This window comes from Seriola dumerili, unplaced genomic scaffold, assembly GCF_002260705.1.
Source record: "Seriola dumerili isolate Sdu_G_001 unplaced genomic scaffold, Sdu_1.0 BDQW01000011.1, whole genome shotgun sequence".
NCBI lineage: Eukaryota > Metazoa > Chordata > Actinopteri > Carangiformes > Carangidae > Seriola > Seriola dumerili.
The window spans coordinates 1,343,553-1,359,690 of record NW_019174266.1 but is presented as its reverse complement, the minus strand read 5'-3'; the positions used below and the strand labels follow the sequence as shown (position 1 = coordinate 1,359,690).

The 16,138-nt window shown below is 38.8% G+C and overlaps 1 protein-coding gene across 1 annotated transcript; it reads left to right on the top strand.

Moving 5' to 3' along the window:
* The first annotated feature begins 2,683 nt into the window (after positions 1 to 2,683).
* Positions 2,684 to 12,883, top strand: apip (APAF1 interacting protein). The gene is made up of 8 exons (XM_022748930.1): positions 2,684 to 2,777; positions 6,499 to 6,568; positions 7,555 to 7,655; positions 9,246 to 9,294; positions 9,446 to 9,563; positions 10,413 to 10,548; positions 12,088 to 12,255; positions 12,390 to 12,883. The coding sequence occupies exons 2-8, from the start codon at positions 6,503 to 6,505 to the stop codon at positions 12,487 to 12,489; spliced, it is 738 nt and encodes a 245-aa protein (XP_022604651.1). The 5' UTR covers positions 2,684 to 2,777; positions 6,499 to 6,502; the 3' UTR covers positions 12,490 to 12,883.
* The last annotated feature ends 3,255 nt before the right edge of the window (positions 12,884 to 16,138 follow it).

Here is a 16,138-nt window from a genome sequence, read left to right as displayed (position 1 = left end):
TCACAGTTAAATGATTCATTCCAAAGTTCAGAATTTCTGTTCCTGGTTGGTTAAGATGGGATTTTCTTTTCTTGGTTGATGAAATGCAAAACTCTTTTGCAATCAATCAAAATCTCTTTGCATTTACTGTTCTCTTCAAGGAGCTATTTGTAAGTTTTGCTACTGCTACATAGCCAGCGTTAGCTTTAAATGTTGCAAGTTCAAACGTCATTCCTTTATTCACCAACAGCTGTCTCCAGCGATGCAAAGCAACGTCAATGTCTGCCCTTGCTCTACCATGTCTTTTCTTCAACTGAAGTTAGCACACTAACCAGCTAGCCCCGGGCCGCCTTGTCACTTTCCAATAGCGGGTTAGCTCAACGAACCTTTGACCTGCTGCTGGTCTTAAATGTAAAGTCAGAGGATCGTTAAAGATATAAGGGTTCATCCTTTTGGGACCATGAATATCTATATCAAAGTAGTTCATTAGATATTTGCTGAGATACTACATTGCCAAATTGACCGACTGGCCACCGTCACTGCTGTGTTTTAAAACGCATAAATGGAGCTTTGGAAAACATCTACAATCGAAGCTGAGGTGTATTAAAGCATCAACGTCAGCAAATGTATACACAGAGCAGCCCACAGAGATATAAATATAGTAAGTCTGTTAAGAGCCTCAGTCATCCAAGGCATGGTATTTGTAGAGGAAGCTAAGCTCTTAGACATACAGTAAATATAGCAGTAATATTAAGGAGTGTGGGCCTGTTGCGGCTCATTTTCAACAACCCTACTTCCTCTGTGCTTGTGCCACGGGTGCAGTTGGAGAAGTCGATGACACTTGACTCTTACTCTGATGAGGGCTTTGATGAGAGACCCTCAGTGACATCTGCCAGACTGAAGATTGGCCAAAATGGGAACTTCCCGTACTATTCACAGGGTTCTTTGCAGTTACTCTTACCCATACACAACAGCACTTGAGAGTCTTCTCAACAGGAAACAAAGCCAAGCTGTGATGAGGAGTGCCTGTGTGGAGCAATTGTCATCTCTTGCAGGTAGGGATTCTTCAACCCAGCATGTTCAGACTAGATGGAACGATTTTTATGAAATAGTCCTCTTTTACATTTATGACTTACCTTGAACAAAATTGTATGTGTTTTTTTTTTTTTGCATTTGCATTTACAGTATAGGCCTATGTTTATATGACCACAGACAAATAGCCTATGGCATGTTTAATGTCTACCATGACAAGATATCCTGTATGATGTTTGTTGTCCAGCCCTTGCCTTGTGTATTCTTGCATGCCTTTGTTTAGATTTGTTTAGCTGTGTATCTGCTATCTTTGCGTACATTTGTAGCCTGTGTGTAAGTGAGAGCAACTGACAACCAGAGTAAGGTGTCAAATGTTGATAGGTACGACATACGGTCTGATGTAGAACAGAAAGAGGGTTTATTAAGTCAATGAGCGGAGATGCAGAATGTTGACGAAGTGTATGATGTTAGATCTGATGGTGTTTCCTGTGATCAGAGTTTTTAAACTGGATTTGAGGCAAACAGCTGGCAGGGGTGATGTAAAAAACAGCAAACATCAAGCTATCTCAGAGAGGAGGCTTTATAGGTCAAAACACAGGACTGAACAGAGTTTAAATGTTGAACCCTATGGAAGAGAAAGATAAAAGGCTAGAATGTATTAGATTTAACTTCATCATTGTTTCACACAGGAAGCAGGTGTACAATGAAATGCAGTTCAGCATAGTACATATATGCACAAATGTTTTAAATGTTTAGATTCTTATCCATCATGCAATACCATCAGGGAGGTGTCTGCAGCATGACAACAACCACAAAAACATACCGAGTCCTGATCTCAACATCATGGTGTTAGTCTGGGATTACATGAGGAGACAAAAGACAGTCAGAGACAGCCTGAATCCACAGAAGAGCTGTGGCAAGATCTCAAGGATACTGTACCTGAAAAACAGTGTGCAGGTGTAGGAGAAGTGGCGCTGTTTTAAAGGAACAATAAAAAATCATTAAATATTGATTTGATTCCCATTTTTTTCTGTTTACTGCACTTTGTATGAAGTTAATTTATAATAAAAACTATTCATGGTGTTATTTTTGAAATCATCCTCACTTTAATATTAGTTACTTTTCAGATTAAGATTTTGAATACTAACATTTAGGCGTACAAATATATAACGCTGACATGGACCATTCTGCATAATGAGTACTCCACTCCAAACACCTAAAATACATTCTATTCCCAATACTCCTGTACCTTTACTTGTGGATTTTTGAATGAAGTTTAATTATAGTATTTTATAATAACTATTGTTTTGCTTTTTTCCCTTAAGTAAATACTACATTTCTCTTCCACTGCACATGGCATGCCATTATGGTATGTACAGTATGGACGGAATTTAAAAATAGCCCACGATAACAGGTTTAGTGACACTTTTCACGCCCGGTGTTGTGTCGAATTCTGTTTCCCTGTCGGCATGCGTTTCCCTTCACTTTCACCCGAGCCTAACCTTAGGCTATATCTGACCAACCAGTCGTCTTCTCAGGTGTTTAACCTGACCCCAACCTCCCCCCAGCCCTAACCAAACCTAACCTAAAGGCAAACACGGAGGGGGCGCTATGGGAGGCAGTATATAAAGAGGGAGCAGACTTCTCCGCAACACCCCTGTATCCTGTTTGTGTGTCGCACGTTGATGACGTTTAGGTTAGCGGTAGCGTTTGCTGTTGTCACGTAGTTTACTTCAACCGCAGACTCATTTCACAACATAATTGAGGTAAGAAGTTGTTTTTATGCATATTTTACTGCTCTTAAGAGCACATGTCAAACTACCTTAGTCACAGTGTAACATGCATTGCATTGCAAACTAAAATAATCTGTTTTCAAAGTTAGTCTAAATGTTGCTAGAGCTGAGGCAACATTAGCACTAGCTAGCTGCACAGAACTTCACTTGCATTTTATAATATTTTATGAGGTAACAGCTCAAACTTTTATGCTACAAAACTGAGAAAAGCAGCAGTATGAATGTTCCTGACGACTCAGGCTGAACATTATTTCGGGAGGGACGAGTTACTCAAACGTGACGTGAGTACTGTGACTCAGTTAGCTAGTAAATAACACATCTAACCATATGTTCTGCCTCAGTCAACGACATAAGCTTCATAGGTTTTATTCCTCTATAAACCTACAACAAATAGGTCCATTTGATGTGCGACTCACTGCCTGTTAAGGCTGCAAATAACGATTGTTTTCATCAATAAATCTGCGTATTATTTTGCTGTTTCATTATATTATGATAATCAGTTAATTAAAACATAAGAAAATAGTCAACATTTTTTTTCTCATGAAAAAAACTTAATGAATATAAATTTCCTTGTCATTAGAGACAAGTATTATGCAAATTAATATGTAATTATAAATTATAGTCATGTCTTTATGAGGCGAAAAACTAATTGGAAACCACAAGGGAAAAATAAAAATAAAATACTCTAATCAATTAAATACAATAAAATAAAATCACAATATCTTAGAGCACAGATACATTATCAAATTTTGTGTATATTACGTTTATTATAATGTTTGCCTCAAAAAGTAGTGAATTCTCACATTTGAACCAGGATCCATTAAAATTTTGGCTTAAACCATTGTTGACAAAAGTGACTAAATATTCTACATCATACTTTTTCTTTTCATATATTTTCATTAATTTTTGGGTCCCGATTTATGATTAATTTTATTATAGACAACTCATAAGTCAGATTTAATGGAATACATGAGGCACCAATGGAGGCTGGAGTGTGACATGAGTACTGTAACTTACTGCTGATTACTTTGCTGAAACCATTAGTTGATTAATTGATTAGTTTATCGACATAACTACTCTGATAATTGTTTCAGTCATTCTTCAAGCAAAAATAGTGAAACAATGCTAAATATTTGCAGACTTCAGCCTCTCAAATTAGAGGATTTTCTGCTTTTCTTTGTCACATATGGTTGTGAACTGAACACTCTGAGTTTTTGATCTTTTCGTCAAACAAAACAAGACATTTGAAGATATCACCTTCGGCTCCACTTAAGTTGTGATTGGCATTCTTAGACAATTTTGTGACATATCAAAGATGAAACGACTAATTGCATGTTCTCTATATAAGTTATATTTCAGTAAAGTCCATTTGCTTAAAGATAACCTGCCAGTCAATCTTGTTCACAAATTTTGAATAACTGTAATTTCTTCCGTTAAACCTGAAACAGTGCTCTTATTGTGAATACCTGTGTTTGCCACATGTACCATAAGGCATTAATTTACAAAGGAACAAGATTAACAAACAACATTTGGCTGAAAATGACTGTTTGTTTATTAGAACAAGCAGTTTCTTATGTAATCCAAGATGCCTGTTGTGTTATGCAAGTTTGTTATGCATGTTTCATTCCAACCTAAACAGATGATTTCACAATTAAGCACTGTTTGACCTGATTTAGCGTACTGTGACTTAAATGACATATTTGTGTGTGCCAACGTGCAGTTTTTCCAGAGCGTCTACAACAGAATTCAAAACAGGAAACAGGTGTATACAAAAAGACATGACGCTGCACACACCCTTAACAAGTACAAACCAAAAACTGAAGAGAAGCTTTTCATCAGAGCGCCGCTGCTCAGACCCATAGTTTGGATCTTTTAGCACATCTTTGTATTTTGATGTGAAATGCAAATGATAAAAGTGACTTAAAATATGCATTATCATAGTTTTTTTTATTGTAATGTATTATTAGAAATAATTATTTAGTGTTACAATTAGATTTATTTTCTAGTAGTAGCTTTGTTTTAAAGAACCTTGTCAGTGATTCTTGTTAAAAACTTTTTTATTTTTGGTTAAACTTGAAACAATGCACTCATTGTGATTGCCTACCTGCTGGTACATGTGCCATATGGCATTTGTCTACAAAGGAAAAAGATAAACAAACCACAACAGAATGGGTTTTAAAAGCTAAAAATGACAGCAAGTCGTCTGTTTATGGAACTGAATGCAGTATGTTGCATCTAAGAAGAGATGCCAGTTTTACTATTTAAGTTTGTTATGTTATGCTTTCATTCCGACCCAAAGACTGCAGCAGCAGATCTCTCTGATAAGCACACAACTTGGCACAGAGACCCACTTAATGAAATGAAAATACTTTCATCTTTTCTTTGAAATCAGAATTTGCATACCCAGTCTTCAGTGACACACGATTGCTCACTGAAGTTGTGCGTGCTGACTTGTACAGTATTTCAAAAGCAGCTACATCAGAGCTTATGAGCAGAAAACAGACTTCAGTTGTATAAAACAAAACGTGGTAAAACACCCTTACCCGTAACCGTGACCACTCAAAATGAAAACAATACACATTGTTACATACATTTCCTATATATGAATGCATTGAGTGTGTTCGTGCATTGCGTGTTATTAAAGCTTTTTGTCTTCAAAATAAGGAACTGTTTTGCATTGAGACAGGAATTTTCCATGTCAAGTGAAAAAGGTGGAGGAAAATCTAAAAGTGTTTAGTAACTAAATAACTCACAGGTACAAAAGGGCATTAGCATTAGGTGTCTTCTTACAGTGATTCTCTGAACTTCAGCTCTTTGCAGTGTTGTGAGGACAGAAGTGACCGTGAGTGACAATTGGTTATCAGTTGTAGTAACACTGTGCACTTCTAAAATTCACCCCTCCTGTAGTCTTATACTCCTTCCCCTTCAGGGAATTTTGGCTACGTAGCTTGCAGGCATTTAACATTAGCTTATTGTCCTACACTAAACAAGTTGGTGTTTACTGTAAGCTCACAAAAGCTAACTAAGAGTATTTACCAGTCAACAATGCGAGGAGGCTCCTGTTCTGACTGTTTGTACAGCTTCCTGCAGCACAACCCATCCCTTAAACTGCAGATAGTCAGTCACAAATATAACTAAATGTAGAGTCAGTGCTGGTATCTCTGCAGCTAGGTAGTTCACAGGAAACTGTTTTAATGTGAAGGGCTCTTTGCCATGTTTTGTTTGATGATTTTAAAACTTCCACAGGACACACTAATCACAACAAAGTGAAAAACTATTTTCTATTTAACAGTCATATCCAAATATGTACACCTTTCCATTTTCTTGTATCATCACACTTATAAAAATGTGTTTTCCATTGTGTAATCATTAGCAAAATAGAAATCTTACTTCAAAAGAAATTTGACTTCTCAATAACTGACGTGTGGGAGGAGAAGGAAGGAGAGGAATTAGTGAGAACTGGAGACATCAGTTCTAACTTATTCTTCCCTGTGTTATTTGATCAGTATCTGATTCCAGTTGGGAATAAATCAAAATGAGGAAGTAAGACACTGACAGAATGCTGTTTCATTGTTACTTAAGGGCACTAAGCCCGTCTCATATGACACTGAAATCAATGTTACTGCAAACCTTTCCCACACATCTTCTCGGCATTGGGAATTTTTATTAAATGTGGTCAATGATTTTCTCACAGGAAGATGTCGGCGTTGTGTGGCACCAGCAACGGCTTCCAAGATGCAAGTCAAGAGGCCGCAGAGAAACAGGCAAGCATAACATGACAGAAAAACACTGCATTTGTATGTAAGTGTTGCTATAGAAACACACCTGAACTTGACAGGAGACCTGTTTTCATGGAGTTTTCGGAGGAAAGTAATTTTTCAGTAGCAGCAGTGATAATTTTATGTTTTTTCCGGTATTGTGGCACAGTCCTGAAACACCATTAAAACATTAAAAGTACAGCACATTCAGACACAGGACTAAGCACAGGACTGGTGTTATTCTGTGTTTTCTTCTCATCAACAAATCCCAAGAAAAGACCAAAACCAACAGTGTGTTAGTCCGTGTCAATACTCAGTTTTCAGTTTCGCGCTTGTCTCTGGCACACAGCCTCAAGTCCAATTATTTCTACTGAACACTTAAATCTTACTTTTTTTTTTTTTTTAATGGTTCAGTAATTTCCTGAAACACTTCACTGTAGTTTTTTATTTTTTTATTTATTTTTTTTATCAAACTGGAGTAACTAGTGTTCTTGTTAGGGACTATTTTCAGCTGTGGATTAATATTAATTTGATGCTCTAGTGAGTATTTTAGGGCAGAAGGGCGGTGTAGATGTCAAAATAAACTACAGTTTCTGTATTCATGGTCATTAAGGAACATGTCACCCAGTGCAGCAATGTGGCTCATTGATGCGGGTGTAATAGCTTGTGGGCAACACTGGAGCTTCACGGCACAGAGGAACAACCAGGCTTTGGCTGTACCGGCCATACTGGTTGTTAGGATGGGTTAATTAGTTGTTGGTTTTGATCTTTTCATGGGCTTGTACAGTACAGTGCAAAATATGCACTGGTTATACAGACTAAGTTTGTTGTTTCCATCACAGTGACAGCGTCCTTTAAATAATAATAATAATAATAAAAAATAAAAAAAGAACAGTAACAGCAGAGCACGTGTGGAGTTGAAGTTTTTTGATTGTAAAGAGCGTTAAAGCTGAACTTCGATTATTTGTCTAACAGCTGTGTGTTTGTTACAGGAGAGCGAGCATCCCCGAGTTCTCATCCCCGAGTTATGTCGACTCTTCTACCAGCTGGGATGGGTGACGGGGACGGGCGGAGGGATCAGTCTGAGACGAGGGTTCGTATATAGATTAATTTCTTGCAGAATAGTGTGGAGGATCAGAAATAGCACTTTTTTTCTTTATACTCAATCACTTAACTGTGACAATCTACTCCATCTTAAAGGGTTCTTCATTACAACCGTATTACTACCTGACACACACTGTCTATTAGCATATATTTGACAGTGATATTAAAATGCTGTTGTGGAGATTTTTATTTTTTTTTTTGATGCTGACAAATGTGTAGTCAGCCTGATGTGAGGTCAGATATATCGGCTTCGACAGTGTGTGTAAATCTCGGGTGAAGACAGAAGGCCACGGTTTTTTCCCGTAATGAAACAGAATTGTAAATGAAGAGTTTGACAGGTTATTACAAACATCTTTGAACTGTGTTGTTTTGGATGGCAGCTACAAAGAAAGCACCACCCATTAGCAAATCCCTGCTCGATATGCGGAATGGCAGACATTTATTTAGGCCAACAGGGGAACTTGATGAAACCTCAGATGAAACCAAAATAAGATTAACTGACTGCTGCTCCCAGTGTGATGGTATTTCATTCAGAGAGAGAGAGAGAGAGAGAGAGAGAAAGACATTGGATCTCTAATATTTCCTTTCATTTTGTTAAATTATTACACCTTTTAGATTCAGATTGAAAATAAGCAGTTATCAGCACAGCTGCATGACTTCAACTGTGCAGAGTATCACTCCTTAAAATGGCTGTTTGACAGCAGAGTGATGATTTAAATTCAGTTTAAAAGAACATTTGAACTCTGAATCTGTGGCCCCAACATCATCTACATGTTGCAGTAAAGGAGAGCTATCAGATGTGTCCATCTTGTGGCTGCCTGCACACTGTTCATAAATCAGTGCTTCAGTGGTTCAGCTCAGCAATCTAAAGGCTGTTTTATTAAAACAAAAGCCTCTAACATTTATTTACCCAGTCTACATAAAAGAAAGTGGATAAAAAAATATGCAACACATGAAGCGAACTGAACAGACAGTAGTGCTGTCAGATGTTTTATACAAAAATTCAAATAAGTGTATTTTTACTTTCTGTGAGTGCAGGTCTGAATTTTAAGTTTAGAAGCACTTTTTCACAGTTGCTTTGCTTTGACTCAGAAATGAGTCAGAGCCCGAGGCGGCCTCGCCAAACCTTGCACTCAAAATCAATAGGCTACTCCTTTATCTGGTATGTTTGTTGCTAGATAAAGAAGAGTACAATGGCTTTATCCTCTACATCCTATGGGGAAATGTTAAACCTCACAGTTCACAGTTAAATAACAACGTGATCATTCTTGGTGTTTGTTGAATGCCACAATTCTGCATTTCTTTCCTTTCTCACATTAGCTCCATTTGGCCAAGACCATAGAATGTAAAACCTTCCAACAATGACTATGCTCACTTAAGGAAATGTGATAGATTGTTGACACACAAGCCAATTATTGAAATGTTGTTTACATTGTGTGTTTGCTGCTCAAATTGCTCTACAATAAAATGGAAGAAAAGGAGTGTGATACACACAAATTAAGCTTGGGGCAGTCATGATATGACTTGATTGTACTTTTCCTTTCCTTACGTACCTTATTGTGTGTTTGGTAACTCCCAGAGAGCAGATCTACATCGCGCCATCAGGCGTCCAGAAAGAGAGAATACAGGTGAGAGGGCTCCACCGCAGTGTGAAACTTCGTTCTGCTCAGTAGACATGATGACTCACATTTGACACAGTGTTTTGATTTAGCTGTATTATAACGATTAGTGTGCTAAGTTTTACTTCATCCCTTTTTAGTAACTGTTTGTGTTACTCAGCCAGATGACATGTTTGTGTGTGACGTGGAGGAGAGGGACATCAGCTGTCCACCAGCCTGGAAGAAATTAAAGAAGAGCCAGTGTACCCCGCTTTTTATGAATGCCTACACCATGAGAGGTGAGTCGCTCTAGTTCATACACGTCATCATACACACACACCACACATAGCCCTACCAACCATTGTCTGAAGTCAGAGACCAGGACCAGCTGTATATACTGTTGTATTAGTCAGCGCTGATGAGTGGCCGACTTCAATAACTCACTAAGCACTGAACAATGAGCACGTCCGCGCTGGGTTCGTCACTCTCGCCTTGTTGTCAGTACTACTTGCAGCACATTTGTCCGTCCGGTTGTGTTGTGTGTATTTGCAGGGCATTTGTGTATTTTGGTTGTGTTTTTTAGCGTATATGCAAAGTGTTTGTCTATGTGGTTGTGTTGTGTGTATTTGCATGAGTGTTCTTAAGTTGCCGTGTGTTGAGCCCTCTCAGCCACCACAGGAACATCATTTTATCATTTAGAAATGATGGAATAAATATCCACCCAAACCAAATTGTAAAATCAATAATGGACTCCAAGCAGTGTCCTTGTGTTCTTCTTCCTTTTTATTTAACAAACACATTTTGAACACATTTTACTCAATAAACGTGTGGTTTATTTTTCTTTGGATAGTTTTACTCTGAAATAAAGAATAAGATTCTTGTCCACAAAATAAAGGTCTTCTGTTTGGAAACTGGCTTGTTGAAATATTTCTTTAACATATTCCTAGAAATTAGCTGCTTTTTCTTTTTTTAAAATAAAGAAACGGACAAGATTACACTCGTCTGATTTATCAGCTGTGTGATAAAGGCGTTGTAAGTAAAGGTCAACGTGCTTTTTCTTTCCTTGTTACAATCACCATTTGAGAAAGACAATACCAGCAGATAACACTCAAAAATCAAAATCTGCTTTTCCTCTTGCTAAAATGCAGGGGCACAGGCAGTGATACACACCCACTCCAAGGCTGCTGTCATGGCAACGCTGCTGTATCCTGGCAAGGAGTTCAGGATAACACACCAGGAGATGATCAAGGGGATTCGTAAGGGCACCTCAGGCTCCAACTATCGGTATGTAATCAAGCAGCAAGGATTAGTGAAGTCCAAAGAGGTTCCTCACATTTTCATCTCTCAGTCAAGAGGAGCTTTGTAAAGTCTCTGTCGGTGGAGGCACCTTGGCTCTCATAATAGATATGTTTAGTGCAGCGCTAGAGGATGACAGCACGCGAACACAGCGTGAATTTGCACAGACGGTGAATTTATGAACAGTGTTGGCCGTTTGTTTTGTTTTTGTTTTGTGTTGTTTTTTTTTTTTTATCACGCCGCTCTCCAAAATGAATGTGTGGCACACCTGCCAAGGAACAAGTTCACTCACTATCAATCTGACAGTAGAAATCTCCAGCATAGCATGGTGCTGCAGCTGCCAACTTTGCTGCGGGAATCAACTGCGTCTGGCTCATGGCCCTTCATCGAGCTTAAGAAAAGCATAACATGGTGCATCAAGTCACCCACAAGGAGAGCACAGGTTCATCACACTCTGTGGGTATTTAGACGTAAGCCGCATGACGATATGAACAGCTCTTTCTTGGCCTCTCTTTGTACATAAATGTGCCCTGTCTTGCAGCACTTTCTCAATAGTTGGTGCAGATTACAGGCCCAAACATGTGGATCCCTACAATGAATTTCATCTTAATCCAAAACATGTTTGTTTTTTTTGTTTTTTTTTACTTCACAAAGATGTTTTATACTTTTTATTTCAGGTTTATTTTGGTGCATGTAACCAAGTACATGCACCACCACTAGTATGATACTTTCAGTCATTTAAAATCTCCTCACTCATTCATTTAAGGGATTCAGTTCACGATTTATAATTGACTGAAAAGCCTGATGGGAATATCACTTTAAAGTTTTAAAGGTTTGACAGTGTGCTAGTAACTCGTCAATGCAGCTGAATAAAATGAGGAAATGTTGCAGTGATTTTTTTTTTCTTTTTTCTGCTTCCAACTGGGACTAAGGCAAGTCAGGAGCCTGCTGGATTAGGGCAGTGAATAATGATTATTTTCATTATTCATTATTTTTCAGAATTATTCTGCCCTGAGTGTTTAGTCTATAAACTGGAAAGAAAATATAAAAAGGAAATCACTCAAAGTCCTGTCCTAAGGTTTGCTGTAATGAGGTGTTTATTGGTATCCTGGTATACAGTGAGTGAGTGGGCCTGCGAAGATGAAGTCACACATTGGTTGATTCCTCACCAGAGGTGGCAACTTTAAATTGTTTGATTTATTCAACCGACAGTCCAAAACTCAACAAAGACATAATGTACAACAGAGAAAAGCAGCTAATTCTCACTCTGGAGAGGCTGGAATCAAAAACTGTTTGATATTTTTGCTTCATAAATTACTTACCCAGTTTCAGCACTAAGCCTGATTCACAGTCACTGTATCACTTTGATTCGATTGCCTCACAGTCTGAAGCCCTGTGGAGCAGACGGTGGGGTCAGGCTTTGAGAACAGACACGTAGAAGCAGTATCTAATGGCTTAGGTTAATGCCTCAAATACTTTTTAAGCCTGGGTGTAATTTGTCTCTTTGCACCCCGTGTATATATACAGGTATGATGACACCCTGGTTGTGCCTATTATCGAAAATACACCAGAGGAGAAGGACTTGAAAGACCGGATGGCTCGGGCCATGGATGAATACCCAGATTCATGCGCGGTCCTCGTCCGCCGACACGGTGTTTATGTCTGGGGCGAGTCGTGGGAAAAAGCCAAGACCATGTGAGCATTCACCTCCCACCACTATTAACCTCTTTGATCTTATTTATGACTAAGAATATATTAGTACATTTGTATTGAGAGCACGAGATGTAAATTCTTGACATTGTATTTTTCCTACCTGCTGCATTTTGTAGGTGCGAATGCTACGACTACCTGTTCGACATGGCTGTGCAGATGAAGCAGTGTGGGCTGGACCCTTCAGCCCTCCCAATGGAAGAAAAAGGAATAGTTTGACTTTTTCTGCTGCTTTTTAAAGAGACATTTGTTGCAGAAAGGTCAGTAGACTACAATCAGGAGAGCAGATTGTAATCATTTGCCTTTCACGCTGGCCGGCTTCAAATTTGATGAAATTTGATGGTGAGGGCAGATTCAGGACTGAAGGAGATTGAATGCCTGTGATCCGGAAGCACCTGGAGGTTACGCTGCAAAGCACTGTGGGACGACTCATGAGTGAGCAGCTATCAAATCAACGTCCTCAGGTTCAAATGCTTTCCTATTCAAGTTTGACTGCACTGAAATCAAGGCCTTGGTGCATGTCAGGCGTGAGCAGAGTGTGTATTTCAGTTGACCTGTAATGGTGATTATCTGCCTCTGCTTCAATCAATAAAAAACAATTGAGTCACTGAAACTCTTTGAAATGATTTTTTTTTTTTTGGGTTTTGCTTCTACCACTGAAAAAGCCCAAACCAAACCTCAATTTTTAAAATATAAATTCAATTTTCTATTTTAAAACCATTTCTTACTAATTCTTTTCTTTTTTCTTTTTTTAAATACAAGGCCGACAGAATGATGCCTGATGTTTTGTTTGAAGCCATATTTCTGTTCCCATTTTTGCCTTGTGGTAAATGCAGCACACACACACACACAAATGGCTGTGGTCATCTTGTCAAACACCTTTCAGTGAAAATAACACTGTACTGTGTAAAAAAGGACCCTTGCTGTGTCTGTGGACATCCTTTCATTCCCGCTGCACCGTTCCAGCGCAGGCAGGTCCATTTGGTGCAGCCGTCGCACAATGCCTGTAGATCTTTGCACAGCACGCCTTCAGTCGTCTGCATACTCATTCTGTCATGAAAGCCGGAGCTGTTGTTCTTTTAACAAGCTCCCTCTGCTGCCACGATCCCACCGCTTCCAACACTGTACTCGCTGAAAACAGAGCACTGTCAAATACGCCGCAGGCTCAGTTAAAATTGGAAAAACAAGAAATATACAGCAAAAAAAAAAAAAAGAAGAAGAACAAAAATATTCCTTGGTGTTGCACTTACACTGCCAACATTCCCCATCTTTTGATTAATGAGGAATTCTGGGAAACTCATTTCCAAAAGAAACTGAACACCAGCAGTGTGAAGCCACAATGTCGGTGTCTCGAGTGTTGAACAGACGAACAAAAAAAACAGACAAACTGCTATGTTTAAGCAAAATTCAGCAAAGTATTCAGCAAAGTCAAAGTCAGATTGTAACTCTGGTACCAAAATTTTCAAGGGACTCAACTGCTCATAGCAAATCTTATGTGTATTATATATTCCAATATTCATCCCAATATATATTCATATAAATATTTATTACCTGTCAGCCTGCAAAGTTCAGCAACAGACACATCAAGAATCTAATATCGGGAGGGGAGGGGAGGGGAGGGGGGGGCATGATAATGGAGCTCTGGGGGGCGCTGTGGGACGTTGACCATGCCAAGGCATGGGAGCAGCTTGTACAGGCGTGCACACCTTTTTGTCTCAAACACCTACTGAGTGAGTGAAACTGCTGCAGGTTTTGCAGGTCGCATTTTGTTAAGTGGAAAGAGCCCAGAGCTTCAGTGCACAGTTTGTCACTTTGGAGTTAAAGCAGTAACAAAGAGGTGTTTGCTGGTGTTTTCACCGACCAGACTCAGTGGCAGAAAAAAAAAAATGAAAAGAAAATGGCGACGTGTTCCTAAAGCATCAAAGCAAAAGCACCTGTTCTGCAGAAAAATGCTCTCTACAGTCATACATTATCACAAATTACATTTTTATATTATTTTTTACTGATACATCAATGTGTATGTAGCATTTTACTGTTTGAAGTGGAGCTAATTTTAACTATTTGTTCTCAAGTGAAAGATGTAGTTGTAGATGAAATGTAGTGGGGTAGAAATATAAAGTGGCATAAATTGGAAAATACTCCAGTAATGTTCAAATTCCTCAAAAATTGCACTAAGTACAGTACTTGATCAGATGTACTACAGTTTCCCCGTTGAGCTCACTAGCACTACGATGCTCGTTTTCTGTGAGTGGGTCTCAAGCACATGCACGTGTGACTGACAGGATACACAGTCCTGCCAATCGGTTCATAGAGATCAACCGGTGGTGGTGGTAACGTGCCAAGATGCGGCAAAAGTGTTGTATGAGAAAGGAAATGCATGCGATACACCTCAAGAATACACAAATTATGACAGACCTTTTGTTTTCCTGTGAGAAAACTCCACATTGCACCTTTAAGTTACTTTCTGCCACTGCATTTTCCAGTTTTTTCCAGGCTTTACTTCACGCTGATGGCAATTTATTAAAACAAAGAAAATTTGAATTACTGCCTCATGGTTTCATGCCTCTGCCAACCAGCTCAGCTGCAGTTTACATGCATGTTTGGCCAGACTCATATATGCTTCATACACATCTTCAATCCAGCAATACAAACGATCTACGCAGTCACCACATTTCCAAGGTGGACACCTAAGATTAGTATCTGACCAAATGTGAAATATAGTCGCAATCTCGCCTTCGGTTCCTGAGTGAAGCTGACCTTTGACCGCTTCATAATTTTATCCTATTAGACATCTGTGTGAAATTGTGTCGTTATGGCTAAAAAATTGTTTTGTGTAATCACAGTGACCTTTAACCTTTGCCCAACAAAATCTAATCAGTTCATCCTTGAGTCCAAGTGAATGTTAAGAAATTCCCTCAAGGTAGGCTTGAGAGATGTCACTTTAGAGAGGCCGAAACCACTGCAGGCAGCACTTGCATCATCCAAAATGAATCAAACATTTATGTGAACCTTTATCCTGCCAAAAAAGGTCTTGTAAACAACAGAAAGTCTCTTCTTAAATGAAACTGTGGAAAGTATGTGTGCTACTCAAATAACAATATGCCCATTTAGCATTCCCAAGTCACCAGCAAAACAATCATGTTACCTTAAAACCATATTTGAACCCACCGTTTTTTTCTGGCACAGAAAAGTAAAAAATGAGCCCCTTGGCAATCATTTCCATTTTTACACTTCTCTCTGTAGTGATTGTAGCATCCATGCACAGAATCCCCTGTTGTAATCTGTAGTCGGAGCAAACCCCTGCTTCCTTCAGGCTGTCTATGACACAAGCTCTGGGATACCTTTCTTCATATTTTTGGTCCCCGCCTGCGATTCTGTTTGAGCCTCCTCAAAAAGCTAATTTTAATTTACCTTTGTTCATAAAACTTTAAATAGTGTACACAGTTTGTTGCCTGGATAGGCAAGAACTCACATCACTGTTTTTGATCCTCTTCTCTTTCATCACTTCAGCCATTAGCAGTCTTTTTTTTCACATTATCAGTTGCCGTGCAGGGCATCTCGTTATCAACTTTGCAGAAAATGTTATTTTCCCCAGCCTTTTCAATCAACTGGGGGACATATAACAGTTCAAGTGCTGTAGTGGCGCCTCTCAACCCATCAATTATATTCAAGTTGTATTAACGTATTTGGCACCTATGTCTCAGGAGAAAAAGGAACACTCATTGCTGCACCATATTTTTTATGATATTGATTAAAGTGTAAATGTGTTTATGATTTTTAGCTTCAGTAAAAGCCTTGTGACAGGCCAAATGGTGATATAAATTAATATTATTGACGTTCAGACACAAGTACTGTGAGCTTATGTGTG

What these genes read in the sequence shown, in the direction of transcription:
- apip (XM_022748930.1), top strand. Translation starts at nt 6,503, where the DNA reads ATGTCGGCGTTGTGTGGCACCAGCAACGGCTTCCAAGATGCAAGTCAA. An exon ending in AAGAGGCCGCAGAGAAACAG is followed by an intron (nt 6,569 to 7,554) that starts GCAAGCATAACA and finishes TGTTTGTTACAG; the next exon opens with GAGAGCGAGCATCCCCGAGT. An exon ending in GGGATCAGTCTGAGACGAGG is followed by an intron (nt 7,656 to 9,245) that starts GTTCGTATATAG and finishes GGTAACTCCCAG; the next exon opens with AGAGCAGATCTACATCGCGC.